The following is a 25,409-nucleotide window of genomic DNA, read 5'->3' on the forward strand; positions in this document are numbered from 1 at the left end:
CCCGCATCTTGTGGTAGCATTCCCACACATAGTACAGATGGCAGTACATTACACACAGAAAAAAAAATCATCAATTGCTAGGCTGAACAGTCTGCAAGACACAGTTTGCCCTGACACATTGAGCCTTTGTTGTCAGCAAATAATTTCTTCACTCCCAGGGGAGGCTCTCAGGCTGATGTTCTCCAGGGTCTATTTTCTGCTCTTCCTGCTGCTCACAGAGCTGAGGGAATTGTCTGGGAGTCCTGCCAACCTGAGAATCCATAGGGACTGATAAGAGAATCATAAAGGTTGCTGCCCAGCACGTCGAATGTCAGACATGTGAGATTCATACACTGATTGTCTGGGCTCTGCCTTCCTGTCGCAGTAAGGAGATTTCCTCTCTCTGCTGAACGGGATTTGGGTGAGTTGCCTGTTTCTGCATTAAAGTTAGTGCTAAGGGCTTAGGGTTCAAGCCAAGAACCAGCTGTGCAGGAATTCACCAGCATGGCAACTTAAACTGTATAGGATTGTCAGAAACACCAAGGGGCTGACCTGGTACAATTGGAACTACAAATGTATTGGAAATAGTTAAGACAAATATTTGTTTTTAAGATCAGTGCCCTGTCTCTTACTGTGTCCTTCTATCTGTCTCAGTAACCTCCCTTGTTTGGTTTATGTGGATTTTCCTTGAGTTTGCTCAAGTTTTCCAATTCAGCAACTTCACTGCCCTGTTAGGAAGTGGAGCTACAGGCTCTGCAGTGGGTATCTGTGTTACCAGAGGGGTCACAACAAGAATGGGTCACACACTGGCCAGATTCTGCTCTCACATTCTGCCTTCAGTGGGTCACTCCAGGTTGACACTGACCTCCCTGAAAGCAAAATCAGGGCCCTGTCTTTGAAATCCCTGTCCTTCATGGCCAGTCTCAGAGCGCCACATAAACTGGGGGTTTCTTTCAGACTCTTTCAGCACCCTAAGAGAACAGCTCTTTTTGTAGCAGGACCCAAAGCCTTGATTTTCACAGCTCGGAGCTGAAATTTAAACACTAAGGGTGAATCTAGTTCCATTGCCAAAGATGGCCAGGAGTTCACCCTAAATCTACATGTAGTGACTTAAATAAGTGGTCTGATTTACTCCAGCCATGATACTCCAGTGACTTTAGCTAGAATTGTCCCAGGGCCTCTATGGACGGGTGAGCTCGTTTGGACCAAAGAAGAACTGACAGGAGAGTTGCTGCAATCTCAAACCACCGGCCTAAAGGTTTAAAACAATGAGGATACTTTTTTTTTTCAGGGAAAGAAAGGGGTCTGCTCTCTCTGAGCCCCTACATCTCTGCCTCTGGAGAGGACGAGAAGCACCAAAAGGCAGTAAAAAGAAAAGCATGTTTCTGGCTTAGCAGAAACCAGGCGGTCTTGGAAATCTCACCGATGGAAGACCAGGAATGCAAAATGTGTGTGTGTGTGTGTGTGTGTGTGTGTGTGTGTGTGTGTGAGACAGAGAGAGATGCAGTATCCAGATCCCAGTTGCACAGAGCCCTGAAACCATGCAAAATAGGGAATGGAAATCCAGCCTAATGCACAGAGCAAAGAGGCGTAACAAGGCCTCGTGGGGCAGGGTGGTGGTGTCTCAGACAATAACATAAAGTGGACCACATTGTGCCAGATTGTGTCTGACACCATCTCCCATCTGGACCATTCCTCCTCCCACAAGCAACCCCACTACAGCCTCATGACAATGTCACCAACTGCCAACATGGAAAAGCAGCCTCAGAAAGGGGTGTCTGGTTTCTAATGGGCTGCAATACATTAAAGTTTTTTGTCGTTTTGAGGAAGAGTTACTCACGCTGGCTTCTTTTCCACTCCATGTCCTCTCTCCCTCCTGCTGGGTCTGTCCCTCTCTCCTTCCCTGCACAGGCTGAGCTGCCGCTGCTGGTGGGGTTGGTGTTCCCTTTCCCCCAGAGAGGCAGTTCAGGCTGATCTCCCCCTTTTCCCCGGTGCAGGCAGACACTGAGTTTCACCCACTCTGAAGTGGTATTTCTGTGCGCTGTAGCTGTGGGATCTGGCACCTGGTTTTGATCCTGGGTGAGGGGTATCACTCTGTGGCAGGGATGGAACTTGTGGTGGGGGGACCTCCATGGACAAGTGGCCAGGACTGAGGGTTATGGGGATGGGGAGCGGCGTGTACACAGACAGGATGGCAGTGCTGGGAGCTGGGAGGGTAGGGAGGAAGGTGTACACAGAGAAGCAGGGAGCACTGAGGTTTATGGAGGCAGGCAGGGAGTGTACAGGGACAGGCGAGCAGCGCTGGGGGGGGTGGAGGCGGGGAGCAGCACGTACATGAAGAGGTTGGAAGAGCTGCTGAAATTAAATTTGTCTTTGTGATTGTTGGTCCAAAGCCAGCGCTGGGACCTTTCCTGCCCCGGAGTGCGTGTGGGCGGGTCTCAGGGTCGCTTTCCCCTGGCAAGCCACAGAACTGCAGCCGGGAGGTCACAACCTTCACTCAGTTTTGTTTCCAGTTGTTGTTGCTGTTACGTAACTTCAGACATTTCTCCAATGAAAACAACCATTGATTTTTTTAGATGCTGCTCCCCATATTCTTCATAGTGATATTATTATGATATCATTACAGCATAAATATGATGCATTTTATGCAAGATGGGTCATTTAAAAAGTCCTTGGAAAAGATATAATTTGCAGAATACCATTATCCTATCTCTATGCATGTATCATTTCTGTATCTGAAGTTATGCATATGGACTATGTATCTGTATGTCAAAAGTAGTTACACCTGGGTAACACCCACTAGGCAAGATGCCTTCAGTCTAGATAGCTGGTTGGGAAGGGCCTATTCAGGGCAATGAGCCATTAGGGGAAACAATAGGCCTTAAGAGAAACTTATCTCCCACCTGGGGAGACTTCCTGAGGAAGCTCCAGACAGCCGGTAAGTAATGGATGCTGTGACTCTACAAGGGCATGTGACCAGGCCACATAACTCTCATCGATATTCAGGCATGAGAAGGGTTAGCAGCAGAGTTCGTGACACATGTCTCTGCTTACACTTGTCAGTTAACATCTGTAACTTATGTCTCAGACAAAGCTGGGTGCCTGCAAGGAAGTGTCTCACCAAAAGAAACAAGGGAAGTAACAGAGGTGCTGGCTGTAGCCCTAAATACCAAGGCCCTTATCCATTCACCCCATTCTGTTGAGCACAAAGTCATAGCCCGGCATGATAATATCTGTTTCCATGGGGGAAACTTGGCTCATTTCCAACATAGGAACTGCATCGTGGATCAGACCTATCGCCCATCTAGTCCAGTGTCCTCTGTCTGAGAATGACAGCCCCAGGTGCTGCAGTAGAAGGCATAAGAAACCCAGCAGTAGGTTGATGGCGGGATGACCTAGCCATCCTGAGGGTGTCACCTTAATGCCTAGCAGCTAGAGATTGCCCTGAAACACGTGGGTGTAAAGGCGTTCCAAAATATTTATTTAGCGGTAACTATTGTAACTGGATAGTCTCATTATCCATGTAAATGTCCAAATCCTTCCTAATTCTTGCTTTGCTCATAAGCATTGAGTGAGAAAGCATTCTTTTTTTATCTGTTTCGAATTTGCCATGTTCCAGGTAATTGAATATCCTCTTGATCTTATGCTATGAGACAGGGAGAACACATTATCGATCTACTCTCTACCAGTCAGTATTTTAGAGATTTTTCTCATGTCCCCTCTAATTCATCTCCTTTGTAAGGTAACAATCCCAGTCTTTTCAACCTCTCTCCATATGAGAGTTTCCCATGATCCTTGATCTTTCTCATTGCCCTTGCTGGAACCCCTCTAGCTCTGCAATATCCTGGGTGAGAAGGGCGCCCAGTACTACACAGAGCAGTCCAGAGGAGGGTTAACCATTGAATGACTGATCTCATGGCACTGTATTTATTGTACGATTCTCCATCCCTCTCCTCCTGCACTGTGAACAGGGTTTCACAGAGCTGTGTACCATGACACCCAGATCCCTGTCCTGAGCTCATACAATTAAATTAGGACTTTGATGGCAAAATTGCCTCATGCATGCCGATTGGAGAGAAAAGCTCAAACTCCTCAAACACCTTCTCTGGACTTCACTTTGGCCTAAATAATCTGGTGCCATCTGTAAATGTTGCCCCCTCACTGCTCACCCTCTTTTCTAGATTCTTAATAACCCTAACCCTACTATTTGTTATAAAATTTGTAACCCCCCCATTGCTGTGCTTAACTCCCTTCACAGGAACCTTGAGCATTTCTGAGCGTGATCAACACATCGACCACCTCATGGCAGCTTTCAACCTCACCCCCTCTGACCCTTCAACGTTCACACTAACTGGCATCCCTGGCCTGGAAGCTTTTCACATCTGGATTTCCATCCCTTTCACTATGTTCTATATTATTGGCCTGTTGGGAAATTTCATGCTTCTGTTTGTTGTGCGCAAAGAGCAGACCCTGCACAAGCCGATGTACCTGCTGCTCTGCCTGCTGGCAGTCACTGAAATTGGCACATCTACGTCCATCGTGCCAAATGCACTGTGTATATTTTGGTTCAATTTGAAAGCCATTACTGTAGGAGGCTGCCTCACTCAGATGTTCCTCATTCACGCAGGTTCTGCTATGCACTCAGCTGTCCTTGTGACAATGGCCTTTGATCGCTATGTTGCCATATGTAACCCTCTAAGATATACCTCCATCCTCACCAACACACGAATAGCTAAGCTAGGGCTCGTGGGTTTGATAAGAGCTGTTCTCTTCATTCTGCCCCTGCCCCTGCTCCTGAGCAGGCAGCCGTTCTGTGCCAACCACATTATCCCCCACACGTACTGCGACCACATGGCTGTGGCAAAGATGTCGTGTGGGGACATCACAGTCAACAGGACATATGGCTTGGTGCTACCATTTGTATTCAATGGATCAGACCTGACGCTCATTGCCCTGTCCTATGGCCTGATCATCAGGGCCGTCCTCAGAATCTCCTCCAAGGAAGCCCACCAGAAAGCCCTCAGCACCTGTACAGCCCACATCTGTGTGATGTTCATGTCCTATCCTTCCTTCTTCTTCTCCACTCTGACATACCGGTTCGGTCAGGGCATTGCTCCCCACATTCATATCATCTTGGCCAACCTCTATTTCCTCATCCCCACCATGCTCAACCCTATCATTTATGGGGTCAAAAACAAACAGCTTCGTGAGAAAGTGGGCAAATACACCTGCAGAATGTACTCACCTGGGGGCCACTGACTTTAATCGTGTGTGACAAGAGGGGGACAGGATACTTCCTTGTCCATCATGATCTGTCCCAGTATGGCTGAGCTCAGCATTGTGGAAATTTAAAGTCTGAGAAGCTCCTCACACCTAATGTCTTACCATTCCATCACGAAGTACCAAGCTCTCTCCGTTGCTGAGTTTCCACTCTCTGACCATCACCTGATCTCCTTTAGCATCACCCATCAGCCTCCACCTCCACATACCGTGTCACTCGGCCTTTCTGTGACTTCAAGATCACGAGAAGATACTACAGGTTTTTGAAGCAAGGTGGCTTTCCATTAGAGCCTGTTTGAACAGGGCTCTTGATCAGTTCGACGAACTGAAGCTACGCTTTCTGATAGCCGAAGACAAGGAAAGCAAGTGCAATGCTGGACTTTTTAAACATATGTACAGTGATCTGATGAGCAAAATTTTTTCTGATTTTTCTATGTCCAATCCTTCAGGAAGGATAAACCAAAAGTTTCCATTGGAAAGTGCTAATACAGGAAAGCTGCTGCAGAAATTGAGGACATTCTACTAGAGCTGATTGGTGAGAGTTGTGAAACTGTGTGTTTTTGAGAACTGGACTTTGTTACCCTGGATTTGAGGGGGTGTGTACTCCAGAATGTGATCAAGCCAATTGCAACCATATGATTTGCATTCAGCCACTAGAAATTAATAAAATAGTACGCCACATAGTTTGGAGTTAATTGGAAAGCCGGGTTTTAGATTCAAGGTCAAAATCTAGCTGACAGTTTCTGCTAATCAGAATCGGAGGAGTGGACAGAAATGTAAATAAGTGAGAATGAAAGAAGATAAATGGATGAAAACCTTGAGTCTAGATACCTCTGATATTAGAAGTGTATTGAAAGTTAGGAAAAGTGATGATTGAGTAGGGGTCACCATGACCTATGTGTTTTGTACAAGTTATAAAAGATTACTAATATAGTCACTTTTGCCATTGTTTTGTGGAGACCTTACGCAGAAAAAACAAGTAGATCCATTTTGGGTTGAAAGTCTTGAACACATTAATTCCATTGGGAAGAAAGACCTTAGTGAACTTAGCAACAGCAATGAAAGACCAAACCAGCCACCTTTTAGCAACGCTGCAGTTCAAAGAATGTTTTCTAGGAAGAACTTGATAAAAACAAACCTGTGCAACAAGATGCAAGAGGAATTTAAAAAAAAAAACAAACATTCTTCATGTTTTTATTGGTATGCATGCTGTGATAAATGTAAGTGGGGTGGCAGGTAGCTCCATTTTATGGACACCCAGCCACCCAGTAGTTATAAAATCCCTCTTAGTAGCTGTTCTCGAATTGCTTTACTCGTAAAGGGTTAAAAAGTCTCACTGCTATGCATAGGTAAAAGAAGGTGAGTGGGCACCTCGCCAAAAGAGCCAATGGGAAGGCTAGAACTTTTTAACATTGAAACAAGACTCTCCTTTTGTCTGTCTGTGGTTGTTTCCCCAGGGAGAGGTGAACAGAGCAGCAGCTATGCTGTCAGAAGCTTGGGGCCAGGTATGAAAAATCCTTGGTATCATACCTAGAAACTACCTATTTGAATCCCCAGATATGTAAGTAGATGAAGAAATGTCTAGGAAGACACAATTAAATGTATCTTTTTATGGCTTGTGGACTCCTCTGTGCTAACCCCAGGTGCTTTTATTTTGCTTGTAACCTTTAGGCGGGACCACGAGAAAGCTATTATTGGTGCTTAATCCTTGTACTTACTCTTTTAAAATCAAGCAAATGCCTGACTTTCCAAATCTATTTTCTTTCGTTTTTTTTTTTTAAATAAATTTACCTTTTTTAAGAACAGGATTGAATTTCTGTGTCTTAAGAGGTTGAGCACATTTTTTTTAGTTAGCTGGTGTGGTGAAAACAGCTGATTTCCTTTTTTTTTCTTTCTCAGCTCTTCTCTGGGCAGAGGTGGGGGGGTGAAAGGCCTTGAGGGTACCCCACAGGAAGGAATTTCCAAATGCGCCTTTCTGGACTCTCAAAGGGGTTCTGCACTTGGGTGGTGGCAGCATCTACCCATCCAAGGTCAGAGAAAAGCTGTAACCTTGGGAGTTTAATACCAGCTGGGAGTGGCCAGTATTAATTTTTAGAATCCTTGTGGGCCCCCAACTTCTGCACTTGAAGTGCCAGAGTGGGGAATCAGCCTTGACATGGTGGGAGAGCAGTGGGTTCATTTTGAACCAGAGGCACAGACCTCAGGATTTTAAAAGGACACATGTTTCCTTTTTGCAGTCTGCAAAGCCAGGGAGGTTTTCTTTTCTTTTCTTTTCTTTTCTTTGCTGCCTGAGGGGGAACAGGCACAAAAAGGGTTCAGCCTGCCAAGACAGGGAGTCAAACAAGCAATTTTTTTTTCTAGCTTCATGGCAATGAAATAGCTAGGCTAGAGTAGGGCAGTCCTGTGCATGAGGTTGCAGTCAGGCACCGAAACCCTAGAGCAACCAGTCTTCTCAAAGCGGCACGCCATGAAGAAGACAGACCCACATCAAGCCCAGAGATCCAGCTCCATAAAAGAAATGCAGGGAGGGGATGGGAGACTGGAGATTTCTCCGGAGGGAATGGTCAGCCCTCCCCAACCCGAGATCCAGGTGCCAAGATGAAGGGATGCCCTTAACCCAGACCAAGTTCTAACTGCAGAAGACAGGAATTTCCTCCTAGAGATGAAGCATTTGGAAGTGGAAGCGGAGGAGAAGCGCTTGGAGGCGGAAGCAAAGGTGAATCACTTGGAGGCGGAGGAAAGGAGCAAGGTGAATCACTTGGAGGCGGAAATGGAGGTGAAGCGTTTAGAAGCAGAGACAGAGCTGAAGTGCTTAGAGCTAGAGAGGGCTAACTAGGTCAGCCAGGTTACCCTAAAAGTCTTCCTCCAGGTACCACTCCCCATTCCAAAAATTCCCCACATACAAGGTAGGCAATGTTACAGAGGCCTTCTTAGGAAATTTTGAAAAGGCCTGCCTTAGGTACAACACCCCTATAGATCAGTGTATGGTGGAGCTGAGGCCACAACTCAGTGGACCCTTAGCAGAGGTGGCAGCTGAAATCCATAAAGAACATATGAACGAGTACAAACTTTTTAAACAAAAGGCCAGAATTAGGATGGGGCTAACCACCAGTCCCTGGTGTACCCCAAATTCATCAACTCAGAGGCCCAAGTAATGGTGCAACCCTTTAAAGCCAACTCTTTTAACTTGCCTACAGCCAAGTTGCATGTCCAGTACAAGGGCTTGTCAGGAATATGGACTTTTGCAGTCTATCAGCATTATCCCATTCCCTGCTGCTGGGAGAAGAGTTAGCCGATCATGTGAGGCTAAAAAAAGGGTGGGGATGGTCACCCCACATCCAGGCTAAACAGGCCTCCACACCTAACTCCATTCCGCAGCCAGGACCCAGTTAGGAAGTCTCCTAATATCCAACCTAAACTGCCGTTGCTGCAATTTAAGCCCATTGCTTCTTGTCCTAGCCTCAGAGTTTAAGAAGAACAATTTTTCTCCCTCCTCCTTGTAGCAAACTTATATAAACTTTAAAACTGTTATCATGTCCCCCCTCAGTCTTCTCTTCTTCAGACTAAACAAACACTTTTTTTTTCAATTTTCCCTCTAGACCTTTAATCATTTTTGTTGCTATTCTCTGGACTGTCTCTAATTTGTCCACATCTTTCCTGAAATGTGATGCCCAGAACTGGACACAATACTCCACCTGAGGCCTAATCAATGTGGAGTAGAGTGGAAGAAATATATCCTAGCAACCATACAATTATATGCATTGGCTAAATATTCACCACAGGATCAGGCTTGGGAAATACCTTCCGTCATGGCATGACTCTAGAGGGGTAAGGAAAACCTGTGACAAAGGAACCCCTAAAAATGGCAATCCTGGGTGAGATCAATGGTCCATCTAGCCCAGTATCCTGTCTTCTGACAGTGGCCAATGCCAGGTGCTTCACAGGAAATTAAAAGAACAGGGAATCATAAAGTGATCCATCCACTATCGCCCCTTCCCAAGTTCTGGCAAACAGAGGCTAGGGACACCATCCCTGCCCATCCTGACTAATAGCCATGGATGGACTTAACTTCCAAGAACTCTTTGGACCTATCCTGTGGAACTCTTTGCCAGAGGATGTTGTGAACACCAAGATTGTAATAGGTTGTCAAAGGCACAAGGGCAGTAGACATAAGAGTCCCACTAAATGCAGATGAACATTGGACACCTAACTCACACCTGTGCCTCTGAACATCTCCCTCCACCCTCCCTCTCCTAATTATACCCTGTGCAGCGACTCTAGCAGTCCCCAGGCCTCAGGGCACATGCTGATCGCTGAAGGGGGCTCAGGAAGCTGCTCCTGCCCTTGGCACGATATCACCCTATGGCAGGGTTATGACTAATCAGGGGCAATCAGATGGGATGGGCTATTGTTTGAAACACGGATGTGCGAGAGCCTTTCCATGTGCATGTTGCATTATCATGGATTCAGGGCAGGGCTCGTCAGCCGGGAGGGGAGGAGGAGATACTCAGATTCTATGACAATGGCAGCAACACAGAAATGCTGATAGATAAATAAGTACGTCTAAGCCTTGGCTCCTTCTTTACTTTCCAGTGTTTCAGTGTTTCAACCAAGTCTACAAGACTGAATTTGCCCTGACAATCTGAGCCTCTGTTATTGGAGAATCATTTCTTCACTCCCGGGGGAGGCTCTTAGGCTGAAATTCTGCAGGGTCTATTTTCTGCTCTTCTCACTGCTCATGGAGCCGAGGGAATTGTCTGGGAGACCAGGCCAACCTGAGAGTCTGCAGGGACTGTACAGGGGAATCATAAAGGTTGCTGTCCAACACAGAGAGTGTCAGACATTTGAGATTCATACACTGATTCTTGGGGCTCTGCCTTCCTGTTGCCGTAAGGAGATTTCCTTTCTTTCCTGAGTGGGATTTTGGTGAGTTACCAGTTTCTGCACTAAAGTTAGAACTAAGAGGTCGAGGGTTCAAGGAAAAAATCATCTGGGCAGGAATTTAGACAAATATTTATTTTTAAGATCAGTTCCTTGTCTCTTACTGTGTCCTTCTATCTGTCTCAGTAGCTTCCTTTTTTGGTTTATGTGGATTTTCCTCTGGTTTGCTCAAGTTTTCCAATTCAGCGGTTTCATTGCATGGTTAAGAAGTGCAGCCAAAGCCCCTGCAGTGGGTATTTGTGTTACCAGAGGGATCACAACAAGGGCCACACACTGGCCAGATCCTGCCCTCACATTCTGCCTTCACCGGGTCACTCCAGATTGACACTGGCCTCCCTGAGAGAAATATCAGGGCCCCTGTGTTTTGAAATCCCCATCTTTCATGCCCAGTCTCAGAGCACCACATGAACTGGGGGTTTCCTTCAGCCTCTTTCAGTGCCGTACAGAACAGCGCTCTCTGTAGCAGGACGTGAAGCTGTGATTTTCCCAGCTCGGAGCCAAAACGTAAACACTAAGGGTGAAATCTTGGTCCCATTGAGTTCAGAGGTAAAACTCACAATACGGCTGGGAGTTCACTCTAAATCCACATGTAGGGACTTAAATAAATAGCCTGATTTATTGGCTATTGGCGGTTGTGGGGGCAGGCAGGGGGTACATGGACAGGTGGGCAGTGCTGGGGGTTATGGGGCAGGCAGGGGGTATACACAGAGAAGAGGCAGCACTGGGGGTTGTGAAGTAGGAAGGGGGTGTTCTCAGACAGGCAGGCAGCGCTGGGGGTTGTGAGGGTAGGGAGCGGGGTGTACATGGACAGGCAGGCAGCCTGTGATTCGTGGTCAAAGGCCAGCACTGGAGCCTTTCCTGACCCCAAGTGCATGTGGGCTGGTCTCAAGGTCTCTTTCCCCTGGTAACCCACAGAACTGCAGCCTGTGTGTCACAACCTCACTCAGTTTGTTTCCAGTTGTTCTTATTCAATGTTATTTATGTAACTTCAGGCATTTCACTGGTGGAAAGAACCACTGATCTTTGCTCCTCAGCTGGTTGAATCTCCCAGCATATTCTGCCCCCCTATGTGCACTCTCCTTCCCCATCCCAGGCTGCCCCGATTCCAAAAGCACTCTGGTTTCTGTGCTTAGATGTTGGGCTGTGTGTGCGTGTTCTCCCTGTGTCCTGTCCCAGCTCTGCACAGACAGCTGGCACGGCAGACCTCGAGCGAACCGCCCAATGACCACAAGATCTGCTAAGGTACGAAGGCACCCAGCCAGCTTTATTGTGGATGAAGCACGGTACTAGTATCCCGCAGACTCTACCGGGCCACTAATACACGTATGCAAGTAATAATGGACCAGCTCAGTGAATGGCGGGACTTTGTGTTCCAGCCTAGACTGGACAAAGACACTCCCTCTGAGATACATCTTTGTACCCCGATACAAACAGGTTACGTACTGCCACTCTGACATAGTTAGTTACTGCCCCCTGATGTGGCTAGTTATCACCCATCTCTTTGTACATGTTGGTTTTTCAAAACATCTTTATTATGTACTGTCATCCTGACTTTATCTTTTAGGAGCGGTCAGTGTGTTCCTGTTATCCTTGGGGAATGTTTTTGTATCATCCTTGATATTTGCATGTTCTGATACCACTTGGTATCGGGATGTGTTTGCGTGAGTACTCTGTGCCTAGCACTTCTTAGGAATGTCTATTTCTGCAGTATCAGCCCTGTTCTTGCCAGATTCTGTGAGCAGGGCCTGTCTCTTGCTCACAGATTGTCTTTGCTTTATATCAGTAAAGATTTGACTACTACATTAGCCCAGGCCTCAGGCCTCATACCAGGCCTCAGGGCTTATATTTCAAGCTGTCTTCATACTATATTCCCCCACTTTTTGTCTTTTTATGGGGAGGATGTTTACCCATCATCTCCGAAAAGCATAATGCCTGGACTGAAGATGGCCCACTGGGCTAAACATTGTTATGTGGCCACTTTACTTTCCCATCCACACAGTCATGCCCCATCTGTGCCTTAGTCTGCATATTCCCTTGTACGACTGATGGACAGATTTTATTTTCCAAATGTTTTTAGTCACTCATAGTAGATCTGGGAATGTTAGACTGAGGAATGTAGTTTTATGATTGAGCCTTGGGGGCACATTTAGATCATTAATATGTATGAATATAGTGTATATATGTGTATGTTACATATGGGTATGTGTGCGTACATAGGACAGCACTTTATATCCAAGCATAACAATCCTTTTCCAGTCTGGGTGGCGTAGTTTGGCACTTGTGGTACTGCAGATAGCAACACAGTCCCATTAGGGCACTTACAGTTACCCTGGATTATTATTGGCAGTAGGCTGAGTGTTCTGAAATAGTGGGATAGACATTGTTATTGTGTGTCTCACAGTGCTGTGTGTAATAAATAAAGCAGAAATGTGGAGTAGTGACATTACAAAGGAGGCCTTTATATATATGTGTGTCTCGCAATTAGTTACTACACAGTACTGTCCATTCATGTTGTAGGTTACCCTCACTGCTGGTTGTTACCCTCTGGTAAATTTTACTGGGAAAGAAGCAGGAACGGCTTCTCTGTTCCATGGGTTGCATGGATCTGTGATACACCCATAGCTGACATAGATCCAGTTGTTTTGTACGGATGCTGTTTTTCAGATAACAGTAACCAATTTATTAAATATTGCTGTGTTGGGATTTATTGTTGATATCCAGATACTGAACAAGATTGTTTTGAATAACATGTGCCTTAATAAGAACTCAGTGTCACTGACCCCAAAGCATGACTGGTACTACAGGGACTTTGTTTACCCAATTTGTAATTACAATGTAACTTATTTTTTTTAACAATAGTTTTTTCCATGCCTTCATGTTGTTTGCTGCCATTTGTTTGTTGAGTTTTACTTGTGTGTTGGTTAAACAGGTTAGCAATGTTATACACATTGTAAATGATGTACAGCAATAATACAATACAGCAATAGCACAGTAATACAACAATAATACAGTTGCTTTTATATAGTAGACATGTTAAACTTATCTGACAGTAGTTTCTAGCTGATTGCCAAATTCATTGTCTGTAGATGGTATATAAAATTGTCTATATACCGTATGTTTGTACTACAGTCACCGGTGTCTTCTCCATGCTGCCCAGTCATCCCTGGCTCCCACAACCTCTGAACTGCCCCATGCTCCCCACAGCTCTTCCTCTGCAGGGGGTGAGGTGCCTCCTGTCACACCTGCTCCCTTCACCGAGGGCAGATCAGTGACTGTGTCTCACTGGTGAGAAATCTCACACAGAGAAAGGCAAATGCCGGGGCACCTGTGATGCTGCTCTTGGTGCACCCATACACACTGTGTGTGGCTTCAGGGACTGCTACACAGGAACAACTAGCAAGCTGAGATGTTTGAATGTGATATAATGAGAGCTGCCAACTCTGGAACATGTAAGGGCTGAGATAAATACAGCTGCCATGTGCAGGAACCACTGGCTGCTGCCTAAAACAATGGGCCACCGCAACACAGATGTTAAACCCAGGAGCAGGTCATGTTCATAGATTCCAAGGTAGAAGGAATCATTGTGATCATTTTGTCTGGATACCACAGGTCAGAGAATTTCCCCAGGACTGAAGCCAGGACTCTCTGCGATCATTTGTGAGCTGTTAGCCATTCACAGTGACACTTGTACATTCATTCCTCAGTGCGGAGATTTTATGGGGTCAGGTCATTTTTTTTCTCACCTAAAATATTCGTCCATGCAGTGTGCTACCAGACCCCTCAACCTTGTGAAATACCCACCTAGTGTAACATTTTCAAAGCGCCGCAGTCACATGAGAATTTCTCCCCATAGGGCTACATTTACCATGGTCATGAACAGAAAAAATGCCGTCAGTAAGCTCAGGCACGAGCTTGCTGGCAAAACGCCTCCAGCTGACCCCTGGGGACATGTTCAGAGATTCCCAGGCCAGAAGAGACCATTGTGATCTTCTCGTTTGACTTTCTGTAGAGCAGCGTTTTTCAAAATTCGGGTCGTGACCCAGGACTGAGTCATGGCATGTCGGGCACTGGGTTGCTGAGGTCAGCACCGCCGACCGGGATGTTAAAAGTCCTGTCGGTGGTGCTGCCCAGCTAAGACAGGGTAGTGCCTACCTGCTCCGACACTGCACTACGCACCGGAAGTGGTGAGCAGCGGGTCCGGCTTCTAGGCAGGGGGGCCACAGGGTTCCTCATGCTGCCCCCATCCTGAGCACCGGCTCCGCACTCCCATTGGCCGATAACCAGCCAATGTGAGCTCAGGGGGGCAATGCTTGTGCACCTCTGCCTAGGAGCCGAGCCTGCTGCTGGCCACTTCAGGCGCAGCGTGGTCTGCGGTGCCAGAACAGGTGGGAAGCCTGCCTCTGGACCCCAGCTGCCCCACTGAGCGGGAGCTGCCGGAGTTAACTCCGTGCCTCAATCCCCTGCCCGAGCCCTGAGTCCCTCCCAAACCCAGAATCCCTTCCTGCACCCAAAAGTCCTCATCCCCATTCCCACCCCAGAGCCTGCACCCCCAGCCAGAGCCCTGACCCTCTCCTGAACCCCTGCCGCCCGCCCCAGCCCACAGCCGCCTTCCACACCTTGAACCCCTCATTCCCGGCCCCACCCCACAGCCCTCACCCCAACCCTCTGCCCCAGCCCTGAGCCCCTCCCACACCCCAAGCCCCTCAGCCCCAGCTCCGTTGGGTCACGGGCTGCCCATTCATTTCATTTGGTGGGCCCTAGTTCTTATATTATGGGAACAAGTAAATAACTTTTCCTTATTCACTTTCTCCACACCACTCATGATTTTATATACCTCTATCATATCCCTCCTTAGTCTGCTCTTTTCCAAGCTGAAAAGTCCTAGCCTCTTTAATCTCTCCTCATATGGGACCCGTTCCAAACCCCTAATCATTTTAGTTGCCCTTCTCACCCTTTTCTAGTGCCAGTATATCTTTCTTGAGATGAGGAGACCACATCCGTACTCAGTATTCAAGATCTGGACATACCATGGATTTACATAAAGGCAATAAGATATTCTCCGTCTTAATCTCTATCCTTTTTTTTAATGATTCCTAACATCCTGTTTGCTTTTTTGACTGCCGCTGAACACTGCATGGACCTCTTCAGAGAACTATCCACGATGACTCCAAGATCTCTTTCCTGATTAATTGTAGCTAAATTAGCACCCATCGTATCATATGTATAGTTGGGGTTATTTTTTTCCAACGTGCATTACTTTACATTTATCTACATTAAATTTCATTTGCCATTTTGTTGCCCAATCAGAAGCTTTGTTAAACCAAACAGATCAAGCTCCTTGAGTCTATCATAATAAAGCAGGTTTTCTAATCTTTTAATAATTCTTGTGACTCTTCTTCTCTGAAGCCTCTTCAATGTACCAACATCCATCTTTAATGGTGGACACCAGAACTGGACACAGGATTCCAGCGTCAGTCGCACCGGTGCAAATACAAAGGTAAAACAACTTCTCCACCTCTCCTTGAGATTCCTCTGGTTGTCATCCCAGGATTTCTTTAGCTATTTTGGCCACAAAGTCACACAGGGAGTTCATGTTTAGCTAATTATCCCTTCACGCCCCCAAATCTTGTTCAGAGTCATTGAGCTTCCCATGATAGAGTCGCCCATTGCGGAATCATCACCTACATTCTTTGTTCCTAGATGCAGATATCTACAAAACTATGTTAGAACACATATTGTTTGTTTCAACCCAGTTTACCAACCAATCGAGATTGCTCTGAATCAGTGATTTTTCCTCTTCATTATTTACAATCCCCCAATTTTTGAGTCATATGCAAAATTTATCATTATTCAGGCATGAGGGGGTAAGCGGCTGAGTTGCTGACACGTGTCTCTGCTTATAGTTGTCAGTTAACAACTGTAACTTATTGTGATGGGCAATAAGTCGAGCAATGCAAGTTTATTGATTGGTTCACCACTTCATCGATGGAAGTGGATAGACACCAGCCTTTGTAAACCTGAGCAGATTCACCAAACCCTTCGGCAAACTTCCTGGTAAAGATAAACAGTAAACCAAGTTTATTTACTACAAAAGATAGATTTTAAGTGATTATAAGGGATAGGCAAAAGGGATAGAGTTAGTTACCAAAATAAAATCTAAACTCTCAACCCTATTAGACTGGGCAACATCTAGATAAGCACTTTTTCTCATCCCACTGGATATTGCAGTTCATAATACACAGGTTTCACCCTTGAAACCTGGGCCAGTCTCCTCTGTTGGAGTCTTCAGTCTTCTGAGCATCCTTGCTGCTTACAACATAGGTCGGGCCGGGGAGGAGGGGGAGGAGAGAGGAGAAAAGGCTAAGTGTGGGGCCACTGTGTTCTGTTTTATGTCCTTAGTCCATGTGCTTGGAGAACACAAGTCCAGGCATGTCTGGTTTTCATTGCTGAGTCACCAGACAAGGTTGAGCAATTCCCTTGATGTGGCCTTGTGCCTGATTCCCAACTTACAGCATAATTTAGTGACAACCATACAACAAAATCTCACAATTTCATATACCCTAAATATATACATATTTAGATAGAACAATGACTTTTAGAATAGCATAACCCTTCCCCTGACACCTCTCATGGCACGCTTTATATGCAATATCACAATTATATATAAATGAGGAATATGGGGTTACCGGGCACTCCCCTCACAGACAGAGTATCACACAGGTCTCAGACAAATCTGAGTGCCTGTAAGAAAGTGTCTTACCAAAAAATAAGGGAAGTAACAGAGGTACAGGCCTGAAGCCCTAAATACCAAGACCTCTGTGCCCTTCATGACCATTCTGTTCAACACAAAGTCATATCTCACCATGATAATATCTGTTTTCATGGGGAAAATTTGGCTTCTTTCCAACATGGGAATTGAATCGTAGATGAGACATATGGTCCATCTAGTCCAGTGTCCTTTCTCTGACAGTGACAGCCCCAGATGCTACAGAAGAAGGTGTAAGAAACCCAGCAGTGGGTGGATGGGGGGACCACCTAACCATCATGAGGATGTCTCCCTAATGTCTAACAGATAAAGATTGGCTTGTGCCCTGAAACACATGGGCACATAGGCTTTCCCAAATATTTATTTAGCTGTAACTATTATAACTAGATAGCCTCACTGTACATGCAAATGTCCAAACCGGTCCTGATTCTTGCTTAGCTCATGGACTCAACTACCTGTTATGGCAATGAGTTCCTCAGTCTGATTAAGCACTGAGTGAGAAAAGCAATCTTTTTTATCAGTTTTGAATTTGTCATGTTTCAGTGTAATTGAATGTCCTCTTGATCTTGTGTCATGAGCAGAGAGAACGTATTCTCCATCTACTCTCTACCAGTCAGTATTTTATAGACTTTTTTCATATCCTCTCTTTTCTAAGGTAACAATCCCAGTCTTTTCAGCCCTCTCCATATGAGAGTTTACCATGATCCTTGATTATTCTCATTGTCCTTCCCTGAACCCCTCTAGTTCTTCAATATCCTGTGTGAGAAAGGTGCTCAGTATTACAGAGAGGAGCCTAAAGGAGGGTGAAACATTGACTGACTGATCCCATGGCATTGTATTTTCTGTATGATTCCTCATCCCACTCCTCTTGGCACCCAAGGTTGTCCTTTGTTTTTGTCAATGCTTGCACTTTGAGCAAAGTTTCATAGAGCTGTGTACACCAGGATCCCTCTCTTGAGTTCATATGGTAAAATTAGAACCTTGTAAGACATTGGAGTAGTTGAAGTTTTTCCCTCAATGGACATGCACATTGCAGTTATTGACATTAAAGTTCATCTGCTATCATGCTTCCCATTCACCTGGTTGGTTAGCTCCCTCTGAGGACTTCTCTGGACTTGATTATGACCTAAAAAATGTGGTGCCATCTGTAAACGTTGCCACTGCACTGCTCACCCCCTTTTCTAGATTATTAATAACTATAAAATATTTATCGTACTATTTGTTATATAGTGTGTAAGCTCCCTCATTATACTTCTCTCTCTTCAAAGGCACCTTGAACATTTCTGAGCCAGATCAATGCATCGACCTCATGGCATCTTTCAACCTCACCCCATCTGACGCGTCAACATTCATCCTAATGGGTATCCCTGGCCTGGAAACTGCCCATGTCCTGATTTCCATCCCTTTCTCTGTGTTCTACATTATCGTCCTGTTGGGAAATTTCATGGTTCTGTTTGTTGTAGGCAAAGAGCAGACCCTGCACAAGCCGATGTACCTGCTGATCTGCATGCTGGCGCTCACAGACATTGGCACGTCTACTTCCATCATCCCTAAAGCACTGTGTATATTTTGGTTCAATTTGAAAGGCATTACTGTGGCTGGCTGCCTCACCCAGATGTTCTTCCTTCATGCAGTTTCTGTTATGCACTCAGGTGTCCTCGTGATAATGGCCTTTGATCGCTACATTGCCATATATAACCCTTTGAGTTATGCCACCATCCTCACCAATACACGGATAGCTAAGCTAGGGCTCGTGGGTTTGATAAGATCTGTTCTCTTCATTCTGCCTGCACCTCTGCTCCTCAGCAGGCAGCCATTCTGTGCAAACCACATTATTCCCCATACATACTGTGAGTACATAGCTGTGGCGAAGATGTCGTGTGGGGACATCACAGTCAACGGGACCTACAACCTGGTGATAGTGTTTGTAGTCATTGGGTTAGACCTGACGCTCATTGCCCTGTCCTATGGCCTGATCATCAGGGCCATCTTCAGAATCTCCTCCAAGAAATCCCACCAGAAAGCCCTCAACACCTGTACAGCCCACATCTGTGTGATTGTGACCTCTTATACTCCCTCTATCTTCTCTAACTTGACACATCAGTTCAGTCTGGGCTTCCCTCCCCATGTTCACATCATCCTGGCCAACCTCTATTTCCTCGTCCCCCCTATGCTCAACCCTGTCATTTATGGGGTCAAAACCAAAGAGCTTCGTGACAAAGTGGTTAAATACATCTACAGAATATTTTCACCAAGGGCCATTGACCTTAATTCTGCGTGACAAGATAAGGAAAGGATATCTCCTCATTAATCAAGGGTGCTCTGTCCAAGTTTGGCTGAGCTCAGAATTGTGGATATTCACAGTCTGAAAAGTTCCTCACACCTAACATCTTATCACTCCATCGCCAAGCACTGCGTTCTCTTTTGCTGAGTTCCCTCTATCTGACCATCACCTGACCTCTTTCAATGTCACCCGTCAGCCCCCAACCCTAGACACTCTCTCATTGAGACTTTCCGTGCCTTCCAGACCTCAAGATAAGACTGCAGCTTTCTGAAGCAAGGTGGCTCTCCATTAGTTCATGTGTGACAAATGGAAGATACACTTCCTGATAGCCAAGACAAATAAACAAACTACAAATGCTGAACTTCTTTATCATATGTGCAGTGATGTGGTGAACAAAATCTGCCTGATTTTTGTACATTGAATAGTTCAGGAAGCCTGGATGATAAACCAAGTGTTTCAGTTTGAAAGTGCTAATACACAAAAGCTGCTGCAGAACTTGAGGACATTTTACTAAAGCTTATTGGTGAGAGTTGTGAAACTGTGCATTTTTGAGAATGAGACTGCTGTGCTAAACTACAACATCACCTTTGAGTCAAATTACTTACTGCTCTGCACAGTTGATTTTGGAGTTGCTTTTAGGTGTGGTTTTCAAAACACACACTAACCATTCCTGATGTCAAGAGTAGGTGTCAAGATTTCATCTTGGAGTTTGTGAAACATATGAAACAGGGATTGCCACCAAACATCCAGGTGGTTGAATCACTTGCAGTACTAAGTCTTTCACGACCTAGATTGGCTGATATCTCATTTTTGCCATTGTTTTGTGGAGACCTTGGACTGTTGGAGCAGCGGTGGAGAGTTTTGCTAATGGAGGTGCACTGGTCTCATATTCAGAACAGTCACGTTGTGCATGTTTGGGTTGAAGTTCTCAAACACACGGATGCCGCTGAGGACAAAGACTTTGGTGAACTTTGCTTATTTGCTCTTTTGTTTCTGTCACTACCTTTTAGCAATGCTGCAGTTGAAACTGTTTTCTCAAGTAAACTTGATAAAAACAAAACCGTGCAATAAGATGCAAAAGGAACTTTTAGAAAACATTCTTCATGTTAGTTTGTTTATTGTTGACCTGAATTTATGGGCTAGTTTAATTACGGCTCACCAGTGATCTGATCAAAAGATATTTAGGTTCTTGTCCTAATTCAGGCTACAGGGTTAGAGAACTCAGGATGTTCAACAACATGAGCAGCCTCTCAGGTTGTGTGTGGCAAGGAGACTTATACTGAGGACAATACCAGAATGTTAAGATCTTTATTAAAATGAATGAAAAATTAATCAAAGATATAAAACACAGAGTCACAAAGAAGCAATACAATTCTTGTTGGCATCCCATACTTAGCACACCAGCACAGCAACTAACAAGTGGTCATTTTAACCTACTCTCTCACTTGAGGGAGAGGTGACAAGTTCAATATGTTTCCATCCTGGGGATACAAGTGTCGGTGGCAGTAATCACTGACTCATCTGTCGGGGGACTTGAAATCGCCGGATTTTGCGCCAGGTCCACCATTTCATTAGGCTGGTAACACAACCCACTACTATTTGGCACCCCAATATTTCTATGATGGTGTGTAGGGCCAAATTCAAGATGCCTGTGCCAGTGGGAGACTATCCCAAGAACACTTCCCACCACTGGTGTGACAGGTCTTGGCCATTTCTTGCAAATGCCCATTTAATTTCATTGGCATTATGATGCACGGTAACCAAGACTCTGCGCCCTTCCTGTTTGCAGTAGATGACTGGTTTTGTAAATCAGGGTGTAAAAGCAATGTTTGTAAAGCAGTTAGATCCATTCCAAGGGGCACAGGTCTAACAATAGAATACAACGTATAAGACACTTTAAACCGACTATATTGAAATTTGGGTACATGAAATTCAAAATCACATCTCCTGATTCCCATACAGTATGACAGAAATATTTTTTATAAGGATTATGATTTACTTTATGCACAAAATTAACAAGACGCATAGGACACCAACGTTTAAGACATATAAAATGATTCTCTAGATACACAAACACAGAATTATTACTTATAAATGGGTTAATAGCATAATGGTATTTTCCTTCAGTTATTTCCAAACATACATCCTGAGGTTGGAGGGCACTTTTGTTAAATTCATGCCCAACTCGAAGTTCCTCTAAACAGGCTTTCAATTTACATGCTTGCTAGTAACTAACCCCAATAAACATTGCATTGCCTGCACTTGGGACTTCTGGTTTTCTGCTTTCAGTCTGTATAGCACGAACCAGAGGAGAGGGTGAATGGAAAGCCCTCTAACACCTGCTGTCTGCTGTTTGTACTTGGGTGGCTTAGGTAAGCTCCTAAGTAGCTCTGTTTGGATGCGTGGCGCCATCTGCTGTTGTGTTGGGAGATAACAAGGCCGAAGAGGTAAAAAGGCCAGTCCAGCTGGGTGGTTAGAGGCTCCCAGACTGCACCCCAGGGGTGACAACCCATCACACTCATACCCTCTAGAGCCCAAATTAGGCCCCCAGGAACCTGTGACACAAGCATGAGGGAGGGACTGTAACCCACCTCCCAAAATCCAGATGCAGCTAAGATAGTTAAGACCAAAGCAGACTGTGAAGAACTTCAAAAAGATCTCACAAAACTAAGTGATTGGGCAACAAAATGGCAAATGAAATTTAATGTGGATAAATGTAAAGTAATGCACGTTGGAAAAAAATAACCCCAACTATACATACAACATGATGGGGGCTAATTTAGCTACAATGAGTCAGGAAAAAGATCTTGCAGTCATTGTGGATAGTTCTCTGAAGATGTCCACACAGTGTGTAGTTGCAGTCAAAAAAGCAAACAGGATGTTAGGAGTCATTAAAAAGGGGATAGAGAATAAGATGGAGAATATCTTATTGTCCTTATATAAATCCATTGTACACCCACATCTCGAATACTGAGTATAGATATGGTACCCTCATCTAAAAAAAGATATACTGGCATTAGAAAAGGTTCAGAGAAGGGCAACTAAAATGATTAGGGGGTTGGAACGGGTCCCATATGAGGAGAGATTAAAGAGGCTAGGACTTTTCTGCTTCGGAAAGAGGAGAATAAGGGGGGATATGATAGAGGTATATAAAATCATGAGTGGTGTGGAGAAAGTGAATAAGGAAAAGTTATTTACTTTTCCCGTACTATAAGAACTAGGGGCCACCAAATGAAATTAATGGGCAGCAAGATTAAAACAACTAGGAAGTTCTTCACGCAGCGCACAGTCAACTTGTGGAATTCCTTGCCTGAGGAGGTTGTGAAGGCTAGGACTATAACTGAGTTTAAAAGAGAACTGGATAAATTCATGGAGGTTATGTCCATTAATGGCTCTTAGCTGGATGGGTAAGGAATGGTGTCCCTAGCCTCTGCTTGTCAGACAGTGGTGATGGACAGCAGGAGAGAGATCACTTGATGGTTACCTGTTAGGTTCACTCCGTGTGGGGCACCTGGCTTTGGCCACTGTCAGGAGACAGGATACTGGGCTAGATGGACCTTTGGTCTGACCCAGTACGACCATTCTTATGTTCTTAAATCCAAGACTTTGGTTTGCTGATCTTCCTTGAGCTCCTGGGAGTTTCTAGACTTGCACTGAGAGCAGAAAGATGTCTCGCTAAATATCATGTAGTCTCCTGTTCTTTTTCCTTTCAGGAAGGAAAGTTCAAATTCCTCGGACATGCCCAGTCCATTATGTCAGCTGTCAATGACACCAAATTCAACTCTGCAGTGTTCCTTCTCACCGGGACACCTGGTCAGGAAGGTGTGTATCTCTGGATCTCTATCCCCTTCTGCTTAATATATGTTATTTCAATAGTAGGAAATTCAGTCATTCTGTTCATTATAAAAACAGATCCAACCCTCCATGAGCCCATGTACATCTTCCTTTCCATGTTGGCTGTCACAGACCTTGGCTTATTGATATCGACCATGCCAACGACACTGCGGCTATTATTATTTAACTCTAGAGAGATCAGCGTTGATGCCTGTTTTGCCCAGCTGTTCTTCATCCACTCGCTTTCATACATTGAATCCTCCATGCTCTTGTTGATGGCCTTTGACCGCTTTGTCGCGATCTCTAACCCACTGAGATATGCTTCCATTTTAACGCCACCGAGAATAGCCAGAATGGGACTTTTCTTTCTGCTAAGATCGGTGGCCCTAATATTCCCACTCCCTTTTCTCTTGAAACGGTTCCGATACTGTCGAGCCAATGTCCTCTCCCATTCCTACTGCCTGCACCAGGAGGTCATGAAGATGGCTTGTTACGATATCACAGTCAACAGCATCTATGGCTTGTCTATTGAACTCTTAATGGTGGGTTTGGACTCGTTGCTTATCTTTCTCTCTTATGTGATAATCCTCAAAACTGTGCTGAGTGTCGCATCCCACGCGGAGAGACACAGGGCCCTGAACACCTGCATCTCCCACCTCTGTGCCGTCCTGCTCTTCTACATACCAGAGATCGGCTTGTCTGTCACACACAGATTTGGGAACAGCTCTTCTCACTTCCTTCAGATTCTCCTGGGCTATGTCTTCCTGCTGGTCCCGCCTCTGATGAACCCAATAGTGTACAGTGTGAAAAGCAAACACCTTCGTGCGAGGATAATCAGGCTGTTCATCAAGTGAAGGTTGTGACCCTCTGTGCCTCAGGGGAATTCCCTGCACCTCCATGTTCATCCTTATAATATGATTGTGTTGTATCCAGTGCAAAGTTTGTCATGTAAAGTGTCTCCGGAAGGCTCATGATGCACTGAGCATTGTTGTTATAGTGATGTTATAGTAATTGTTGTTACAGTAATGTTATAATAATGTTATAGGTTGTAATTTCATGAATATAGTTATGAGGATGAAAATGTATCATCATGAATTAAAGGAAGCCCAGACAACAACTCCCCAAGAGCAGAAGGGCAGTTCACACCTCATCAGGGCATGTATGGGACAAACCCAGCCCAGCCTCACAGGAACAATGGACACTGGCCTAGGCAACAAGAAAGGATCTGTTGGACTCTCAGGTGAGACATCCCTCTTCCTTTGGTCAGTTTGGGACTGTGATGGGGTAATGCTCACCTGACTCTGAAGGGGGAGGGGGCAAAGCCAAGAGGGGAGAAAGAACATGATAAAAGGGAGAGACATTTTCCATACTCTTCCTCTCTTTTCCACCTACATCTACAGACACCATTACCACCAAGCGACTGAAGCGCTGATCAAAGGGGAGAGCCTGTCTGAAGAGCGACCAGACAGGCTGTGGTTAGAAGTATCTAAGTTTGTAAGGACACTGAAAGTGTTAAGATCAGCTTAGAATGTGTTTTGCTTTTATTTCATCTGACCAAATCTGGCTTCTTATGCACTGACTTATAATCACTTAAAATTTATTTTTGTAGTTAATAAATTTGTTTGTTTATTCTACCTGAAGCAGTGCACTTGGTTTGAAGTGTGTCAGAGACTCCCCTGGGGATAATAAGCCTGGTGCATATCAATTTCTTTGTTAAATTGATGAACTCATATAAGCTTGCAGCGTCCAGCAGGCATAACAGGACACTGCAAGACGGAGGTTCCTAGGGTTGTGTCTGGGACTGGAGATACTGACTAGTGTCATTCAGTTGCGCAATCCAAGGAGCAGCTTACAAGTCAGAGGCTGTGCGTGAACAGCCCAGGAGTGGGGTTCTCACAGCAGAGCAGGGTAAGGTTGGCTCCCAGAGTCAAGGACTGCAGTGACCTAGCAGATCAGTGGTCCAGAGAACACCAGAGGGGAACATCACAAAGGGTCACCTGGCTCCAGCACTGGTGACACGGCCATGACAAACACAGGCCACCTATTCCATCCTGGACACTTACATCTGAGATGACATGAGCTACTGATCTCCACTTTGTACACAGAGGTTGCGAAGGGGTCTAAGGCCTGGAGCCATGCGAGAGGGGCTGCCTCCCCCACCCCACGCTGGTGAGGAAGGACAGTGAACTGGGGAAAGGAGACTAAGGCTGAAAGTGACTGTGTTCGTGCATAGCCAGGGCACCGATAGGACGTTGGCCCATAAAAAGCTGTATCGGTGGCCACTCTAACCTCCAAATTCCTGCCTATACAGTCAGTAAAGAGAAG

General features: G+C 45.4%; 3 protein-coding genes across 3 annotated transcripts; all 3 read left to right on the forward strand.

The window, feature by feature from the left end:
• The first annotated feature begins 4,281 nt into the window (after positions 1-4,281).
• Positions 4,282-5,238, forward strand: LOC123367822 (olfactory receptor 52N2-like). Its single transcript, XM_045012121.1, has one exon. The coding sequence runs from the start codon at positions 4,282-4,284 to the stop codon at positions 5,236-5,238; it is 957 nt and encodes a 318-aa protein (XP_044868056.1).
• A 13,037-nt stretch (positions 5,239-18,275) lies between these two features.
• Positions 18,276-19,247, forward strand: LOC123362624 (olfactory receptor 52E2-like). Its single transcript, XM_045003025.1, has one exon. The coding sequence runs from the start codon at positions 18,276-18,278 to the stop codon at positions 19,245-19,247; it is 972 nt and encodes a 323-aa protein (XP_044858960.1).
• Positions 19,248-23,002: 3,755 nt separating this feature from the next.
• Positions 23,003-23,938, forward strand: LOC123361761 (olfactory receptor 51G2-like). The gene has a single exon (XM_045001887.1). It carries the CDS (start codon positions 23,003-23,005, stop codon positions 23,936-23,938), a length of 936 nt encoding a protein of 311 aa, XP_044857822.1.
• Positions 23,939-25,409: the final 1,471 nt, after the last annotated feature.

The sequence above is a fragment of the Mauremys mutica genome, chromosome 1, assembly GCF_020497125.1.
Source record: "Mauremys mutica isolate MM-2020 ecotype Southern chromosome 1, ASM2049712v1, whole genome shotgun sequence".
Lineage (NCBI taxonomy): Eukaryota > Metazoa > Chordata > Testudines > Geoemydidae > Mauremys > Mauremys mutica.